This window comes from Centroberyx affinis, unplaced genomic scaffold (assembly GCF_046629955.1).
Source record: "Centroberyx affinis isolate AG114_WGS23_722 - 3 ecotype Tasmania unplaced genomic scaffold, CSIRO-AGI_Caff_v1 ptg001251l_1, whole genome shotgun sequence".
Lineage (NCBI taxonomy): Eukaryota > Metazoa > Chordata > Actinopteri > Beryciformes > Berycidae > Centroberyx > Centroberyx affinis.
Genome location: NW_027279762.1, coordinates 19241 through 38738, shown reverse-complemented (window position 1 = coordinate 38738; position 19498 = coordinate 19241). Strand labels below are relative to the sequence as shown.

The window sequence follows — 19498 nt, the reverse complement described above, 5'->3', positions numbered from 1 at the left end:
CCAGTTCAAATCATGGGAATGGCAGCGCTCCTAAACTTGATGAAGGCATATATTCAGACCTGACCTCAATAAATATAATTTTTCTAGTTTACTGTTGCATTTAAAAACAGCAAGATCTAATTGCAGGCAACATTTTTGTGCCTTTGATCACATCCCTGGAGTTTGCATGAGCTGCTGACAGAGACGGTGTCTTTTGTTGTTATTTTTGGAGGGTTTGTGTCCAACTCCAGTCGTCTGGAGCGTCTGGGAGAGGCTGTCTGTTCATGGAAAGTCTGTTTACACTGTCGTCCGGCGTAATGAGGGAGGCCCAGTGCAAATGGCTTCCCCCAGAGGGATTTCAACCCTCCACACACACACACACACACACACACACACACACATACACCGCCATCATGTTCTGCATTTTCAGATCACGCAACATAAGTGGGTCATGATCTCATGACAGAGGCTTAGGCTTGCACACACAAACTTTCATCTCAACATCACACACACAGACGAGCGCACACACACAAACACACACGTGTTCCTCCCTGAGCGCCTTTCTTCCTCTCAACATCCCTCATTAGTGAGAATCAATCTGCAGCTCAGCGCTGAGCATCCAGAGCACTTGTATACACACACCGCTAATAAGGGCCCATGGGATACACACACACACACACACACACACACACACACACACTCACACTCACACTCACACTCAGACTGAGAGGGGAACATGAAAACCAGCTTGTGAGACGAGGGGGAACCTGGCCGTGCCACCGTGCCCTGGCAGGGAGAGAGAGGTAGAGAGATATAGAGGTAGAGAGAGAGAGAGAGAGAGACTACTAGAGTCCTCAGCACATTTTCATGTCCTTATATGGTCGTGAGCCATGCAGGGGAGGGAGGGGCCGTCGTCTCGCTGTCAGTTTGACATGTGACCTGGAAACAGGAAGTGTTGTGGTGTAGCAGCAGAAGAGAAGGGGAAGAGGAAAAAAAATGACTGCTCAGATATACTGTGGACAGAGAGAGAAATGCTGTTTTTAATGAAGTGGAGGGAAGTCAAGTATAGCCTAACCTCCACACACCCCCCCTCCTCCCCTATATCAGTGACATGGTAACATGACACCCTCTGTTGGCCAAAACATTTACATTTTGCATTTTAGGCATTAAGCTGATGCTCTTATGCAGAGTGACTTACTGTAAGTGCATCACTAGGGTAAGCAAAAATTTTAGCAGACTTTAAAAAGGAGGAAGGACACGGGTGCTGTGGTTGTTATTTTCTGTGAAAATACACTTTAGTCAACATATTATCAACTATTTTCTGGAACTCGAACTAGAACTTGAGCTAACATCAGCCACCAGCCAAATGCTGGTAAATTTTGGCTGTATCTGCTTTGGCAGGTAAGCAAACATCATTTGGAGGTCTTATTCTGTTCTAAAAATCTCGTTGTTGGGAAAAATAGTGGAAGTGGCTGGTGGATTTTGGGATTTACCATCACTCCCAGCCTAATTCTGTGTCTAGCTGTGTGGTGGAGCACATAAGAGATCTTGACATTATTTCAGTCACTGAAGACATTTCTATACAGTTGTAATGATTTTCAGAAGCCGACTGATTAATGGTTTGTATACCAGAGAACTAATCATTGAAGTTTCAATACAAAACAACAACAATTATTTCAACCTTTCCCAGCCACCCAGGGGTGCAATCCAGCAACCTTTGAGTCACAAGGCTTCCTCCAATCTGACAGTTGGGTTACAAAATCGAAATGTTGTCCATGTTATCAAAGCTCTGTGAGCGTTATGCTGACTTAACCGCTCCCCCAGACTTCCTCTTTTCATCATCCTGAATTGAATAACTGTAAACTGATCAAGACCAGATGGACCCCCCCCCCCCATGTACTTAAGAGAAAAACCTCTGCCTTTTCTCTGCCTTGTTCCTCCTAGCACTTCTCTGTCATTCATGATCATTGTAGGGACACAGGAATATTTTTTTTACATCTGTTAGAATCAGGGCACTATGGCTCTGACCTCTGACCTCCTTACTTTCAGTTACTTGTAATGTTTGTGATCTAGAAATTGAACCTTATTCTACTGAGTCTGAGCGAAACCCTTAAGATGTAAATATAAACGTTGAGGTGGAGTCACAGAATTTGGATGAAGATTTATTACAGTGGTTGTGTGTCTGACTCGTACCTCTAGACTTACCTTGGCCCACTGTGTCTAAAATGTGTCTATGTCCTTTTTTTCTGTGTGCAGGTACGCATAGCAGCTAACTTCGTCATCCACGCCCCACCGGGAGAGTTCAACGAAGTTTTCAATGGTGAGCATATGTGTGTGTGTATGTGTGTGTGTGTCTGTACGTGGTAGAACTGCACGATATTTTTTATTTTATTTTTTTTGAAATTATATTTATTGATTTTTGTTATTTGACAAGGCAATAAACTACATAAGAACACACAACAATCACCAAAGCAAATAAATACACAACAACAGAGCTGCACGATATTGACAAAAATAAATCATACCGTATTTCCTCTAATAGTGGCTGGTAGTCAATTAAAAGCCGGGCCTCCTATAATGTCCGGGGCCGTGGTCGACACAAACAAATAAAGGCCGGCCCCAAATACAGGCCAGGGAAAAAAACAAAGGAAAAAACAACGGTGGATACCGGTAAACTCCTGGTGCCTGTTATATAATGTAACTGTAGTTTGTAGTAAAGTACAAGTGCCACAAGATGGCAGTATGCCACAAGACGGCTCGGCTGGCGGAAGTCTCTGGAGCGTGCCGTCGTCCATTACCGTAATTATCGGTAATGCGTCGCAGTAACAAAAAACGGCTACCTAACGAACCCCAACAGAAGCAGATCAGAAAGCAGAGGCTTCGTACTAAAATATGAGCAAATATACTTCTCAAACAGAGGGAATTAGAAATAAAGGCCTGTCTCTAATATAAGCCTGCTTCCAATAAAGGCCTGGTACCCTCTGCAGTTGAGGTAAATAAAGGCCTGGGCCAATATTGGAGGAAATACAGTAATTCAATATGATGAATTATGTATTATGTGAATTATATGATGTGGTATGTGTGGGAACTGCTGTTTCTATCATATATTGTATTTTTGCGCCACTTTCTGGGGTGGAAGATGTGATGTTAATAATTAGATTTGCCAGAGCAAATGAAATGAAAGCAAAGATTTTCCACGACATGCAACTTGTAAACCAGCGGCAGCACGAGAAAACATTGTGATCTGGAAAATGCAGTGGAATATTGCTATTTTGATTTTATTTTATTGTTGTATTAATCGTATAGCCAATTCCATGTTTCTGCATCATGTGCCTTTCTACACGAGTCTACAAAGAATATGTTGGGGAGAGAATGAGGTGCTAATGCTTAGGATTTTGGTCAGTTTGAATTAAATAAAACTTTCTCTTACTTTCTGCAACCTGATGTGCAGTCGAGGGATTCTCCACAACACCAGAACTGCTTGTTTAGGAAGTTACATTAATCTCCTTTTTACTCTGAGAGGAAAAAATGCAATCACTTCCCATCAGTTTCAAAACTGCACTAGTCAGAATTGTGATATTTTGATTTTTTTGGATTAATTTTTGGAGTTTGCACATCATCCAGATCTGTTCACACAGATTTAGAGTCCAGGCCTTGTCATAGACTTCCTCTTTAACAATACAGTCAGCAGTTTAGAAAAGCGGTTATATTCATATATGTTCTTGAAGAGTTTGACTAGTAGATGGAAGATAAACATTTTGGAGCTTTCTTAACCCATCATAACTCAAAATACAGTTCTGTTTTAGTCTAGTGTTTACAGACAATACAAATGTAAACAAACAGTTTACAGCCACAGAATCTATGTAAAACTCCTGTTTAACTGTCACATGATATTATGTTCACAAAGTCAGCAGTGGGGTAACACTGTTTCAGTTGGGGGCGCCAGACTGGAATCAGGTTTGGGCCTTGAAATGCAGAAAACGAATGAAATTATGATATCAACTCACACACACACACTCCTCTATGACGGTTTACTTGACACAATCTGAATCATCCTGATGTGATAAACCCCACCCATCTGGCACACCAAGTCTGGTAAAACAAACATCAGGACTTTATTTGACCAAGATATGACACGATATGACACTAGTGTTGCACAGTTTATCAGAGAAACAGGGTGTGAAATTACCACCCGCCAAGCACCAAATGGCGGCAAAATTTGTCTTTGGATATTCATTTAAATGAATCGTATAGCCCTACTATTTCTGTGCATGGCTTACTGACACTGGCCAGTAACTTTTACAGACAATAACATTTGAATGCCTCCCAGTTATATTGAGTTCTGTTGGACTTCATGATTTTGTATTTGTATACTTTATTATCCCCGTGGGGAAATTTGTCCTCTGCATTTGAGATGATTCATGCCGTCCACATGAATCACAAACTTAATCCATTGTAGAAGTGAGTGAGCAAGTTTTAAATGAACACATGGTGCCTGATTCTATACATGAAGTAGCATTTAAAATGGGTAGGGTGACATATTTCTATGGAAAATACCTATTAATAATTTCGTCCGGTTCATCTTGATATCATTCTTGAGAGGTAATTTTATTTTAGCAGACCAGCTGTTGGCAGGTGAGCCAGAAAGTTAACTTTGGACACTGGAGGACTATTGAAATAGAAGTATTGAATGTAGTAGAAACCAGACTGTACACCTCCTTTTAAGAAGAACTTTTCTGAGCTGAAAAGCAACGTTAACAAACCAGGAAGTAATAACATGTTTAGGTCGTGGAAGCGCTCCTACTAGGTAATGGAAAGTCGCGGAAAAGTCATTGAATTTCTTAACAGGGCCACAGAGGGAACCTGTATCCTGGTACTGAGGAGAATCACTGGCCTACAAACTAAGTTGCACATCAGCGAAAATGATTTTATTCAAAGTGACCAAATGCTAAGCAATAGCATCTCATTCTCTTCCCCAAACAATTTTCCAAATCGTTTTATAAACACTGATTAACAAACTATGTAAAATTACAATTCATACTGCTATATTCAAGAACAAATTGAGATATATTCGTGTTTTTGTTGTTCAAAGTTGCATATCAGAGATCATTTTTCATTATCTTCGAATTGAGCAAATCTTAAAAATTTGCATAATTTGTTTTTCTTCTCAAAAAATGTTGAGCGCTGAGCAAGAACTGTTGTTGGGGAAAATGTGTGTTCACTTGTCGAAATGAGACTATGACGTTTTGGCAAAATTGTAGCTCACGCAGCAGTGTTGACACCACACTGTCAAAGTAGTGCCCCTTGTGTGTGTGTGTGTGTGTGTGTGTGTGTGTGTGTTTGTGTTTTGGCATAGTTAAAGCGTCCTCCTGCTTCGGTAAATGTCGTCACCTCGGAGGAGTGCCGGGGGGCTGACTGTTTGCCTCTTATCACAGCCTGACAGTCCCACACATACGTGCACACCCACACACACACACACACTCCCACACACACACACACACACACACACACACACACACACACACACACACACACGCAGAAACAGTCCCCTATTGCCACCTTGTCCCCTTTCGTCTCTGTGTGATTTTACAGCCTTTTCCACTAATTCACCATGTCTGCTTCACTCCCCTGGCACGACTGCTGCACTGATGGACTGGGACTGGGGCAGCTTTGTCGTGTGTGTGTGTGTGTGTGTGTGTGTGTGTGTGTGTTTGTGTGTGTGTGTGTGTGTCAAGGAGGTACCGTTCTGCTCTGCCCTCTCTTCGTTCTCTCCTTTCCCTCCTCTTTCGTCATCTTTCCTCTCTTCTTTCCTCCTCAACCCTCTCCTCCCTCTTCTCGTCTCCTCGTCCTTTTCCTCTCCTTGTCTCGTCTCCTCTTCTGTCCCCTCCCTTCGTCTCCTCCACCCTCCTGTGCTCCTTTCTACTCTCTTCCCCTCACCTCCTTTCCTTTCCCCTTCCCCCTTGTCTCCTCCTCTTGTCTCCTCTCATCTCCCCCTTTCTTGTCCTCACCTCTCTTCTTTCTTTAATCTTCCTCTCCCCTCCTTTCTTTCCATTCTTCTCCTCTCTTCTGCTCCTTTCTTCTCTTCTTCTCCCCTCCCTCTTCTCCTGTCCTCTTCTCTCCTCACCTCTCTCTCCTCTTTCTTTTGTCCTCCTCTCCTCCTTTATTCTCATCTCCTCACCTGTTCCTTTCTCCTCCTCTCCTCTCCTCTAATATTTCTCTTTTCCTCTCCTCAGATGTGCGATTGCTGCTCAACAATGACAATCTTCTCAGGGAAGGTGCAGCGCAGTAAGTCTCCTCTCTTCAGCTAATGAGAAATTCCAGCTTTTGGAAAGTTTGGGAATTGCACAAAAGTCTTTGAAAGAAAGGAAAAAAATAGTGCTGATGTATAACTATAATACTATTTAAGGTAGCAAGCCCACTGTGATTCTACATATTGTGATCAGGGTATCCTGATCTTTAAAAAGTCTGAAAAAGTTTTAAGTGCTTAAAAACTCTTAGCTGCTTTACTAAACACAGCTGGACTTCATGTCCCATAACTGGCTATTTTTGCCAGCTTTGTTTTGATTTTCATTTTCAAATTGGTCTTAAAAATGTCTTCAAAAATCTTCAATTTGGCTTTCTGAAACCTGCAGGTACCCTATTGTTGTATTGAAGAATAATCTATAGCTGTAGAGTTGTTATGGCCTGGTCATATCACCCAGCCACTGTCAGCATACATCATATGGACAAAATCCTTAAAACGCAGTCAAAAAATTAAGGTCTGGACAGAGTATGGAATTTAAAACAGAAGTTGTGTCGGGACTAACCAGACTCGTGTGTGTGTGTTCTCTCTCTGCAGTGCATTTGCACAGTACAATGTGGACCAGTTTACCCCGGTGAAAGTCGATGGCTACGAAGAACAGGTGAGTTTGCGGTTCAGCCTGACCTGGTGGAGACACGGTGGGTCTGAGTCCGCCTCATGACCTGTTTCATGCTGTTCAGCCTCTGTCATGTTTCCTGTCACTTCACACCGTCAAACCGCTCCATCACACTTGTGTCTGATGTGTTGCTCTCTGATGGAGGTTCATTCTTTTCAAATGAGAGTATCCATTGTTGCTGCGTCATATACATTGCATTGTATATTTTGAGGTTAGTATTCAGAGTTTTATAGTTGTGAAATATTGGCGTACTAGAAATATTATAAAATTTTATTTAGAATTCCCGCTGTAGTTGAAAATTAGATATTGATATAATATGTAAAAGGTGCAGTAATAATTGTGATTAATTTACAGTGATCACGATATCCAACAATATCCAATCAGAATCATCATTTTAGCCCTACAACTACTGCACAAGAGGACACTGTTTCTAGTTATCAGATGAACTGCTATCTGTTACAGCAGATGAGATAAACACGCACTAAGCTCATATCCATATGGGCTTAGCAGGAACATGTATTACATGGCAGAAATGTGAAACCAGAGTCAAATGGAGAACTACAGCGTTTCCTCTGGACTCATTCAGCAGCGTTACACCACAACAAGAAAACTGCCACCACTGCTAGAGAAAAGTGGGAAATCACAGAAAGCATTGCAGTTTCGCTCGATTTCAACTCACGATCAAGAGATAAGAGAATTTCCCTACAGAGAGCAATATAACGTCCCGTTATTACTATCAAATCAAATCATATTGTATTTATATAGCACATTTCATACAAAAACTGAACCCTAAACGCTTTACAAACACAGTTAAAAACAGTTCAGGGTCATGAAAAAGACGGTTAATAACAGAAACGAGATAACTAGCATCATAATGGGACACAAAAACAGGGAAAGTGACGTTAAAACGTGCCCCGGTAAACTACAAAAAACGGTTTATTCAATGTTCGTTATTGCAACATTCATATCATCATACGTAGGGTCTTTGGGGGAGAAGAGGGAAATTGAGTTAAAGGACAGAAGAAGAAACGGTTATTCTGAATAAGGCCCAGTATTCTCCTTTTGCTTCCTCAGGAAACAAAATGACTAGTGTTTCTCCACACCGACACTTCTGTATCTTTATACAACGACATGCCGTGAGTTTCTGCGAAGGCACAGCGCGGGGCTGAATGGTGTGGTAGCTTAAGTAATTATTGCAGTGTCTTATGTAAAGATGTCATCATGGTCCCCGCGTTCCCGGCTGAAATTCCCCCGTCTGTTACCCAGCAGGCCGCGCTGCCTGTCGAGACGGAGCGCGGTCGATGGAAAGTTGAGGCTGACGTCTGTGCGCCTCTCTTTCTTTGTCTCCTTCCTTTCATTTTGTCTTTCTTTGTTGCTCTTTCTCTCGATCGCGTTCTTTTTCTTCCCGCTCCCGTAAAACCTCTTTCCATCTGTGCTCGCTGTCTCTGTTCGTTTCCCTTTCTCTCCTCCTATCCTTTCTCTCCCCCCACTTTGTCAATATCTCTCTCTCACTGTTTGCTCCTCTGTTATTTTCTTCTTTCTTCTTCTTGCTGTGTTTCTTTTCCATCTGTCTCGTACTTTCTGCCACTTTAATTTTTCTTTCTTTCCTTTCTGGCTGCCTTTTTGTTCTCTTTTGTTCTTTCATTCATTGTTTCTCTCCCTTTTCTTTCGTGCTTTTTTTCTCTGTTTAATTTCTTTTTCTTTCCTTTCTTTTTCTCTATTTCTCCCTCTCCTTCTCCTTCTTGCTCTTTCCCTCCCACCCTACCTCTCTCCTCTTTCTGTCCCACTTTATCTCTCCTTCTTCCTTCTTTCTTTCTCCCTCTTCTTCTTCTTCTTCTCCTCCCTCCTCCTCTCCTCCTCTCCAGGTCTTAATCACAGAGCATGGTGACCTGGGGAACGGCCGGGTCCTGGACCCCAAGAACAAGATCTCCTTCAAGTTCGACCACCTGAGGAAGGAGGCGAGCGACCCGCGGCCCCACGACGTCGACGGCTCCCTGGAGGGCTGGAGGAGCGCCGTGGACTCGGCCGTGCGGGCCTACGTCAAGGAGCACTACCCCAACGGAGTCTGCACCGTACGTCCCGCCCTGCCCCGCCCGACCCATAACCCCAATGATGTACCTGGGCCAGTTGCATAAAGCTAGTTTAAGACTAGTCTAAGCCTTAGACTGGTCTTAGATTCTCAGGTTGGACTAGGCTAATTAAGACCGTCGGTTAATTAAATATTACGACTGACTTATTTTGAGGTAGGAAAGTTAGCCACCTTCCCCCCGGCTAATCTTGAGTTAAGAACTTTGTTGCTATGGCAATGAGTCGGCCTAACTGTCAGAATGTCAGGTTTAAATACAGAAGCTATTTCATTAGAGCTGCAACGATTAATCGATTAATCGATTAGTTGTCAACTATTAAATTAATCGCCAACTATTTTGATAATCAATTAATCGGTTTGAGTAATTTTTTAAGCAAAATAAGTCAAAATTCTCTGATTCCAGCTTCTTAAATGTGAATATTTTCTTTACTCCTCTATGACAGTAAACTGAATATCTTTGGGTTGTGGACAAAACAAGACATTTGAGGACGTCATCTTGGGCTTTGGGAAACACTGATCCACATTTTTCACCATTTTCTGACATTTTATAGACCAAACAACTAATTTGATTAATCGACAGAGTAATCGAATAATCGACAGATCGAATAATCGACAGATTAATCAACAATGAAAATAATCATTAGTTGCAGCCCTATATTTCATACAAGATGGCAAATCCTTGGTTTTTGGAAAGAGCCTGAAGAAGAGAGTGAGTCTTTAGAGAAAGAAACAACCCATTAGAGATCTACAACAATCAAGAAGTTAGAGGAACAGTGTCTATAGTAAGTTTGACTTAAGGTCACATTTAAGTCTAAGACTAGGTCTATCTTTATGCAACTGACTTAAAGGAACAGTTTACCCCAACATCAGTGTCTACTCACCTCTGTCAAACAGTATTGAAGGTCGTACAACCATTAGTACAAGAGAAAAAAACTGTTGCAACTTCGTCTTTAAACAAAGATGCATGAACAAGAAATGACTAGAAAGGGAAAAAAAACTCAGCTACTCTTGGAGGCAGATGGATGCTCTTCAAAAAAAACCTTTATTGATGCCGTGTTTCGGCAGCATAACCCCGATGAAGGCATGCTGCCGAAACACGTTGGTTTTTACTGCATCAATAAAAGTTTTTATGAAGAGAATCCGTCTGCCTCCAAGAGAAGCTGATTTTTTTTTTTTTTTCCCTTTCAGGTCGTACATCCACCAAACACACAGCGAGTTAACTACCGCTGCTCCATTGTAGCTTTCTCCCAAACAGTTGGAATGAATGGGGTTTGGTTGTTTAGAGTTCCTAAAATGGCATAAAGTGACCATCACATTTCTCTAAACAGCTCTCACAGCAGAATCCAAGTGTTTTGTACCCACAGAATCGCACTAAAACACAATAAAACAGTGTGGAAATTGCAGGAAAAGTAAGTGGCATGTAAATGCTGTTTGATTGGAAAGAAGAGATGTTTGCCTTTGCGGTGACATTATTTTCATGTTTATTGAAATTCAAATTTTGGACAAAACATTCACCTCAATACTGCACCACAAAGGAAAACAGCAGTAACTATTTGTGTGTGTCAAAGGTCACAAGTAGGATTTAGATTTCATATCAAGGAAAATGAAACCCATAAATGCCGCTGAATGACATACAGTCCACTTCTGTACCAACAATTCTTTTGTCTAAGCAGGAGATATACTTGCATAATTTCTCAGTTTCACTACCCACACACTTACTTCCCTTGTAAAGCAGTATAGAACCACAGTTTTTCATTACTCACACCCCACAACCAGCCAACACCAGTTTTAAATAGATTCCTGTGTATTGAATGAGTCATTGATCGATTTTTAAAGATCAAGAACTTTAACAAACCCTACATTTAACTATGCACATCTGAGCTGTGCAGTGTGTCTGAGCCCATGGCAGCTTAAGACTAGACTAACTTCTCAGTCACAGAAAGGCCACTTGAGGACAGTTTTCTACTCCAAAAACCAAGGTGAACTAAGTTTAGCTCAAGCTATATTTTACTGCGCTGACTTGTGTATAAGTCCTTGAATCATAAGGTGTCACTGAACAGTCAGAGCTTTGATGCGAATACCTCATTTAATGCGTTAAAAACATTTCAGAAAAACATGTCAGAGTCTCATGATTCACAGACAGAATACCGTTTGGTTCTCGTACGCCTATAAAGACAGCAGGGTGGTGCAGTAAGTTGCTTAAAAACGTCCTTTAACTACAGGACCAAGGTTCAAGCCCCCATGTTGGCAAGTATCAGGCCTACTGAAGTGTCTTGGAGCAAGACAGTGAATCCCTACCAGCTCTGACCTCTGACCTCTAGGGATAAAGAAAGTATGACATTATTATTACTGGGACGTGTTTTGTTGAAACGTTGGATTTTTATGTATTAATCTATTTGCATTCTGAGTCTTTTAGTGTAGCGACTATCTCTTCTTCTATCTCCATTTATAAATCCACTGTGCTTACAAGCACAATGAGGAAGGAATACAAGAATACATTGAGTAATAATTATTTCAACCGACCCAGTAGTGGTTTAACGGTGTTTGGCAATCATTGCAGTCTTGCTTATATAGCTCCTGTTTTGGTACTTATTTATTAATGCAAAGTGAGCAGTACTGTTCTGTTGCAAATACAAGAGTCTGTACTGTGAATTTGTAGCATGTGGTCGGCCGAATAGCCTCTAAACACTTTATATATTACAACCTGTAGTTTCAGGCCGCCATAAGCTTTCATTTCTAGCTGTCTACACAGGATGTTTAGCCACAAACCACCTCTTTCTTCAGTTGGTGCATGTACAGCAGTCATTCAGAGGCTAGAGAAAGGGCCTCCGACCGGGTAAATGTGAAGGGGAAAGGCTCTTCCCTCCCTTAACAACTACTGTGCACATTTGCTCATACATAACGTTTGACAGGTCTGGGGATAATTTTGTGATGTTGGCTTTGACACTGTTTTGCTTCTCCCCCCTCAGATTTACGGGAAAACCATCGACGGACATCAAACCATCATCGTGTGCATCGAGTGCCATCAGTTTCAACCAAAAAACTTCTGGTATGTTTGAGATGGAGTTATTTATATTGCATGTGATACTTAATTCTCTCTCTTTTTCCATTTTACACCGCTGGGAGTGGAGACAACTGATGCTTTGCCTTTGCTGAGAGGTGAAAAATTTACAAAGCAGCTCACTGTTTGATTCCAGATGAGACACCCCGATTTTTGAATGGAATAAAGATGACAAGCCATAATTTTTTTTATAAAGGTCTATCGGGGCTTTCAGAGATGGTGCCTAAATCAAAATGCATTTTGAAGATTTTGAAACACTTGCATAATTTAAAAAGCCTCAAATGTTGTCTGATGTGTACAAGACTCTTCAAAGGCGTTACTTTCATTGTCACTTTACTCTGAGAGCCTTAGATTGTTAGGCCTCATAAGCGTTGTTGAGCCGTCCCTGATCGGGTTAATTTAATTGGATAAGGACTGCGCCAATCCTCTTTGCTGGTGGGTTTTACTGAGCTTATGGCTTGTTAATGATCCCATGGCTCCTGTATGTGACTGCCACTGTTTTCAGCTACAATCCAAAAAGTAAATGAGGAACCTTGAGAGCAGGGCTATTTCAATTACTTTACGGTCAGGGCCAGATTGTGGCGGTCAGGGCCAGATCGTGGCCCTGGCCGTCCCATTTTTTTTATCCAAGCTATTCAGCATGCACATAAAAAGCAACACTAAACAGCTGGAATTGTCTTTATGACACTTTTATTTAACTGTTTGGATGACCTGATTAGATTTGGAGCATATTAATGAGGAAAAACACATTTTCTTGAAACTACTGTAACTCCTTATTGCTTTAAACTCCTATCATAACATGTAAAAGGTAAGTTGACCAACAAACCAATGTCCCAAAATGTTGGTGTAGTTCTTTAAGATTCTGAGTTCATATTAATGGCACCCATGTGTTATGTGAAGACATAGAAATATTTGCTAAGTAATCATTAATTAGCATAATTAATGACCTAATTAGCATATATGATTATCTTAACTATATCATGATGATAATGGCAGGACATTAGGCAGCTCGAGTGCCTCTTGTTTCAAGTGAGGAACCCTAAAGTGCTTATTGGCTCCCTTCGGATCTTTGAAAAACTGAATTTCCTGAAGCAGACCTGGGGCTTTTTAGCGAGGCACACTGTTCAACTCAGTCTAGTTTGAAGGACCTCACATCTCCCAGTAAACAACACTGAGCCCCCAATGAGTTTCATGCCAGCGGCTGTCCTGCTTTTGGTCTGACATTATCCTCAGTCATGGTGGGAAGACAACTAATGAGTGACTGCCTCTGCCTCTCTAACAGGAATGGACGCTGGAGGTCAGAATGGAAATTTACCATCTCCCCCTCCACCACTCAAGTGGCAGGCATCATGAAAATCCAGGTGTGTGTGTGTGTGTGTGTGTGTGTGTGTGTGTGTGGTACCTGTTTAAGATGTTTAAATCATCCAGTCAGTGTGTAAAGAGGAGTTCTCAGTGCAGTGAAGAGGCAGACACGTTTGTTTGTGTGTGTGTGAGCGTATGCAGACTGCGCACACACTAAGTGTCTCGTCTTTTACTGTGTTGTTTTTGTTTTTTAACTGTTCCACATTTTGAACACACACCTAGTCTGAAGGTTTGTTATTTTCAGTTTTAGCACACTTCACTTTCCCGACATCAGGACTATTTTGTTATTTTATTTCCCGTACTTGATATTTCTGCATCTTGTTGTTGTCGCACAGTTCTCCTGTGTTGAGTCATACTGTCTTTTGGTTTCTGGTTCCCAATTCACCTGGGTTTGTTTGTCATCCTGATATGCTCTTTCCTCTTTTTCTTTTGGGGTGTTTTTATAACAAACAAGCATAAATAACCCCCAGGAGGGTTTATTTGTGTCACCCACACAGCTTGTATTTCTGCTTTTCTTCAGTTTTTTTCAGTTTTTGTCAGTTGGATGTGCAGATGAACTAAACCTAAACCTAAACATTTCCAGGTCCATTACTATGAAGACGGCAACGTTCAGCTGGTGAGCCACAAAGAGGTCCAGGAGTCCATGTCAATTTCTGTGAGTACATCATGACCATCGATGTAACTGAAGTTGTGTTACACAGCATGTTCTGTACACGCATGCACAGATTGATGAAGCAATTACATGTTAAACTACAGTATTTCATTCAGCAAATTCCACTCCATTGCCTCCTGGCAGTCTTTAGAAATGCTTTGGAAATACTTTAGAAATGTGTCCGTATACTGGCATCATCTCCAATCGAACATGCCCCCTCAGATATCTGATATATAACATCTCTCTGGTTAAAAATAGATGCTCTCCATTTGTAATATTTATTCATGATGATTCTTTTTGTGCCAGTCATCATACATCTGACATTCAACCTTCCACAATCCTGTTTTTTTATTTCCTTCCACAAATGAGCTGGCACTACCAGAGATAGCTGTGTGGACACTGTGTTATGTGTGCCTCATCAAAACTTTAGTGTTCAGTACCACCCTGTCTATAGTGTAAGAAACTAAATGACCCATCTCGCTCTCTATCCTCTACCTCTCTGCCTCCTTTCAGAACGAGGCTTCAACTGCAAAGGAGTTCATCAAGATCATGGAGGCTGCAGAGAATGACTACCAGGTATGCAACCATCTCAACTGGATCATTTCTTAACCTTTATTTATCCGGGGAAGGGCATCATTCAGCACACATGCTCTTTCTCAGCCGCTCCCTGATGAGTCGATTCTGACTCTTGACTTGCTGGAATCAATTCCTCGACTCCTATAGATTAAACTGTAGAAAACTGTATTTGAGACAGCTGTGTATGCAGAACCCAAAAGGCAAAGCCGTGGTAACTCCTTCAGCCTAAAGCCAATTCATGCAAATTAAGATATCTGAAATAATCTTGTAAGAGCCATACTACTTTTGCACCAATTTACTTTAAATGCATGAATTGATTTTTTTTTTTTTATTATTATTATTATTATTATTACTCTATCTCCCATCCATCTTATAGACCTTTTTCTAGTCTGACAATGTGGGACACAGGCAGGCGTGCGCACACACACACACACACACACACACACACACACACACACACACACACACACACACACACACACACACACACATCAGATCAACGCAATACCCGACAACTAATGTCACTTTGCTCTCTTGTTTTCTGGCTAGACTTTTATTAATTGTCCTGTCCTGTATTTATTGTTTTGTTTTTCCTGTCAATGTTCTGTCTTCTGTCTTGCAATAAAAAAAAAAATGCATGAATTGATCTTCTCATGCTCCATCTCCTTCATATCATTTTGACCCATGTTCAGCTCAGTTTCCTTGGCTGCATGTTTGCCCACCTCTCTGCTCTGAGAGAGTGCCATGGAATACGGAAAGGAAATGGGTTATGATGTAACCAGGAAAACACTCACCTATCAAAACATTCCTCAAAAAATATGATATTTTATGTACACAAACCAGTGTTCTCATGTGTATCCCTGTTCCTGTCTCAGAGTTCCTACACATGTTCCATTCAAAGTTCCAGACTTTTCTCAGATCTAAACTTTTTGACTGGATTTGAAGATTTTGGTTGGTGTTCAGTATGATGTAGGCCGATTGTTGCCGGGCAACATGAGGGGTTGACATGTGGGTTGGGTTGAAAAATTATTTTATGAAGAAAATATATATATTTCCAGAATAAAAATGTGTTACTATTTTTTTTTTATCTCTGTGATGAATGCCCTTTTCATGAGAACTAATGGATACTTGTCGCCTCTATGCGTCATTTAATAAAATAATTAATCAAGCAAAAATGCCTGAAAAGAGTAATTTGAAATTGTTTAGTGTCTTAGTTCACCATCATGCACGTGCAAGTTTGCAACAATGGCAATTTTTTCATACTTTTCGTGCAATGCCCGAACTTTTCAAGACCTGGAAATCATTTGAAGATGTGGAAATGGAAGACACTTCTCCATACATTTGTCCTGATTATGGTGCTTAACTAATTTCTCTCTTTCTATCTCTCTCTCTCTGTCCTTCTGTCCCTTTCCTTCCTTTCCTTCCAGACCGCCATCAACGAGAATTACCAGACCATGTCGGACACTACCTTCAAAGCCTTACGCCGCCAGCTTCCCGTGACGCGCACCAAGATCGATTGGAACAAGATCCTGAGCTACAAGATCGGCAAGGAGATGCAGAACGCTTAAAAACAAAGGAGAACAAAACAGACAACCCCCCCCCCCCCCCTCCCCCCCAAACCCCAAACCCCAAACCCCCCAACCCTCCTCCCCCCAAACAACATTGCATGACTGGATAGTTGTATCGTCTTTGTACAAAAATTAGAGAAACGGGGACAAAGAAAGGTTTGGTCTCACAGCAAGATGTCACGTTACACTTCAGATGTCTACTTTTACTGATGTTATTTTTTTTATACAGACACTGTTAAATCCTCTGTATATTGAATATAAAGTGGTGATGATAATCGTATCTGCGAAAGTATAACTTGAGGAAATATTACAAGACATAGGAGAGGGGGCGGACACTCGTATGCAAAAACACCCTTATACAATATCACGTGTGCAATATTTATTGTGTCGGTGAGACCACACCTTTTGTTTGACCTGCTGAAAAACTGTTGAATTTGCGATGATGGTGAAACAAATCATTTTATGGGAGAATTCTGTCCGCATTTAACAAAAGAGCTCAGATATTTTGGCTAAAACGGAAGACTCCTTTCACAACACGGTTACTGTCCCATACGGTCAACAACAACAACAAAAAAAAAAAAAGAAGTTCTTTGTGTTCATTGACTGGTATCTTTGGCACAAGCAGTCACCGTTGTCAACCACTCAATGTTCTTGTTCCCTCGTTTTGGTACTTCCCTCACGGTTTGCCCCGTATGTAAAATCTCAAGCTTGCAACTCTCCTGGCTAAATTGCCTTTTGACTTGACATCGTCTGAACTCTCACTCAGCGCAGGGAGTTCTGTGACAACATAACAAGCTTAATTAACAAGTCATTAATCGCTAAGTAATGTGCATAATGTCCAATTTACAATAAAATTTAAAAAAAAGTATCACTCTCCCCTCCAGTGCTTATTTTTATTAAAACGGAACCTGACTGTATTATATAACAAGGCACATTGTAATATATACCTGTATGAAACATCCTGTCTGTCAGTTTGGTGATTTATTTCCATGAGATTAATTGTAATTCAGTCACAATTATGTTGCATTAAATGACAAATTTTCTATTTGCTGACTCACTCATAATTTCTACCACTCTTGTCTATACTATGGTGACATAAAGAGATAGAAGAATTAACATTAAACACAAGGTATAATATGTGGCTTTGCTTTTGAACTCTAGTGCTGAACATTACGTGTCTCTAGTCTGAATAATTTCATGGACAAAACCTTTATAAACCCCAAAATATTGCAAAATGGCAAGAATTAATGAGGTTTCAATATATTTATATACAACACAAGTGCATGTGTGTTACATCTCAGAAATTACTTTTTAAGTTTCAGTAATATTATTTCAGTTACCAGTCAAACAGACCTTCCAAATATCAGATTGGAGATTATCTAAAAACTATATGTCATCCCTTTCCCCTGTTTCATTTTTATCATAATTAGCAATTAGCTTAGCACAAACTAATCTAACATAGATGTGAAATGACTTTCTGTGGGTGGAAGTACTCCCATTACTTTGATTTTATTGAGTAAAAGGATGACAAGGACACTGGACATCAAAGTGACTGATAACAATCCCATTTTTTCAAGGTGAAAAAAAGGAAAAGTAATATATGGAGTAGTGTAACAATGATAGTACTTCTTGAGTAACAAGCCCAACACTGATGAAATACTTTGTAAAAACTTGGAAGGTTAGCTACCATCATGCTATCATCATACACCTTTTATAATATGGCTCAGAGTTGGGTGGTAAAATTATTACTTTACCCAGTTACTAACAAAGTACTGCTCCCAGGGAGTAATACGTAAAGTACTAACATTGTGTTTGAAATGAGTAATAGATTAATAGCAATAGTCTGTTTTTTTGGGGTTTTTTTTAGTAGCAAGCCCAATATTGGTGTGACTGACTGCGCTGTTGGTCATTTGCATTTACTTATATACCATATAAAACCCGGGATGAATCTGAAGAATGTACCTGTGGCAAGACTTGCACTTCTTGTTCTTAAAATATGTTTTACATGTAAAGTTAAAAGTCACTCTATTACTATTAGAAGTACAGCTAAGCAGCACAAATAGAGGTGTACAACTACTAATTTGAATGCAGCATACTCTTATTTTGAAATTTGGTCTGCGCGTGCTGGAGGCAGGAGAACGACACCTGCACAGTAGGATGACTGTTGGACTTCTGAATGTTGGTTGTTAGATAGACGCACAACGGAGATTTTGACAAGGAAACTGGCTTTGTAATGTTTTAAAATATATATACTGTATATTTTATATATACTGAAGGAGGAGGACATCATGTTAGAAGATTTCCTCCAAGATTTTAGCCACAACGTCCGCGTTAGGACTTGAGTAAATGTAAATGAATGACAGCGGCATCTTGAGGCCGTTGGGACTAACTGTCCAGATTAGCGATCTGGCTAACTGGGAGCTAACGTTAGCAGCCCAGTTTGCAGACACGTCTACAGTCCGGTGGTGCTAGATAGACATATGTTGGACTGCTAGTGGAAGAAATGCTAGCTACAAATGAGGATTTAACTGGCTTCCACACAGACACAAATTAAGGTAAGTTCATACAACACAACGTTTTAACGATTCCATGAACGTTGCCATTAACCGTGCTCACACTTTTTTAAAGTTTTTATGTTTTTGCAACGTTAGCCAGCTCACGTTAGCACTTAGCTAACAGGCTGAGTGGCTAACCCGTAGCCAAGTTTAAATGGAAATCCTCATGCTTGGAAACGTGCTTAGCTAATGTTACATGCATGCGTGAGCATCAATAACATTCTTCAAGCTGACATTTAATTACTTTGCCTTACCAAGCAACGTAACCCATTGCAAGCCAGAGCAGAGCATTGTATTGTGTTTATAGAGGTCCAGGGCAACTTTCCCAGAAGAGACTCACTGCCATGTAAACCCCTTATCTGGTACTCTAGAGTTTACTGTTGTGTATCGGTATTTCTACGTCATGGTATCTTTTGACAAGTTTCATTTCTGTTAACTGCGGGATATCTCAGTGACTCTCTGTTAGGGATGCTTCTAAAGACCTGAAAGGTAGCCTTAGCTGTTCTAAAGAAATGTAAAGGCACAAATCCCTAGATCTCCAGCTTACCACTGCTATTAGTCTTTTGAACCTAAGTGTTTGCCTGTGTTGGGTGTGCAATGTGATGTAGTCAGTTCAGTGGTATAGTTGGCATTGTGGCTCTTTGCTCATAGCAGCAAGTGATGAGTCTCCTGTGACTGTGTGCTGAGCAGCAGATGGAAGAATGTGTTCTTTCAGAAAGCCAGCTGGCTGGAACTAGAGAGG

At 40.8% G+C, this 19498-nt stretch overlaps 1 protein-coding gene across 1 annotated transcript in view; it reads left to right on the top strand.

Annotated features, from left to right (window-relative positions):
- Positions 1–17246, top strand: part of LOC139648730 (F-actin-capping protein subunit alpha-2) — a 30964-nt gene extending 13718 nt beyond the window's left edge. The window contains exons 2-10 of the mRNA XM_071524945.1: positions 2236–2299; positions 6213–6264; positions 6818–6881; positions 8762–8968; positions 11952–12031; positions 13326–13404; positions 13989–14060; positions 14571–14633; positions 16061–17246. Coding sequence (XP_071381046.1) covers positions 2236–2299; positions 6213–6264; positions 6818–6881; positions 8762–8968; positions 11952–12031; positions 13326–13404; positions 13989–14060; positions 14571–14633; positions 16061–16201 — 822 coding nt within the window. The 3' untranslated portion in view covers positions 16202–17246. The remainder of the gene's footprint in view (positions 1–2235; positions 2300–6212; positions 6265–6817; positions 6882–8761; positions 8969–11951; positions 12032–13325; positions 13405–13988; positions 14061–14570; positions 14634–16060) is intronic.
- Positions 17247–19498: the final 2252 nt, after the last annotated feature.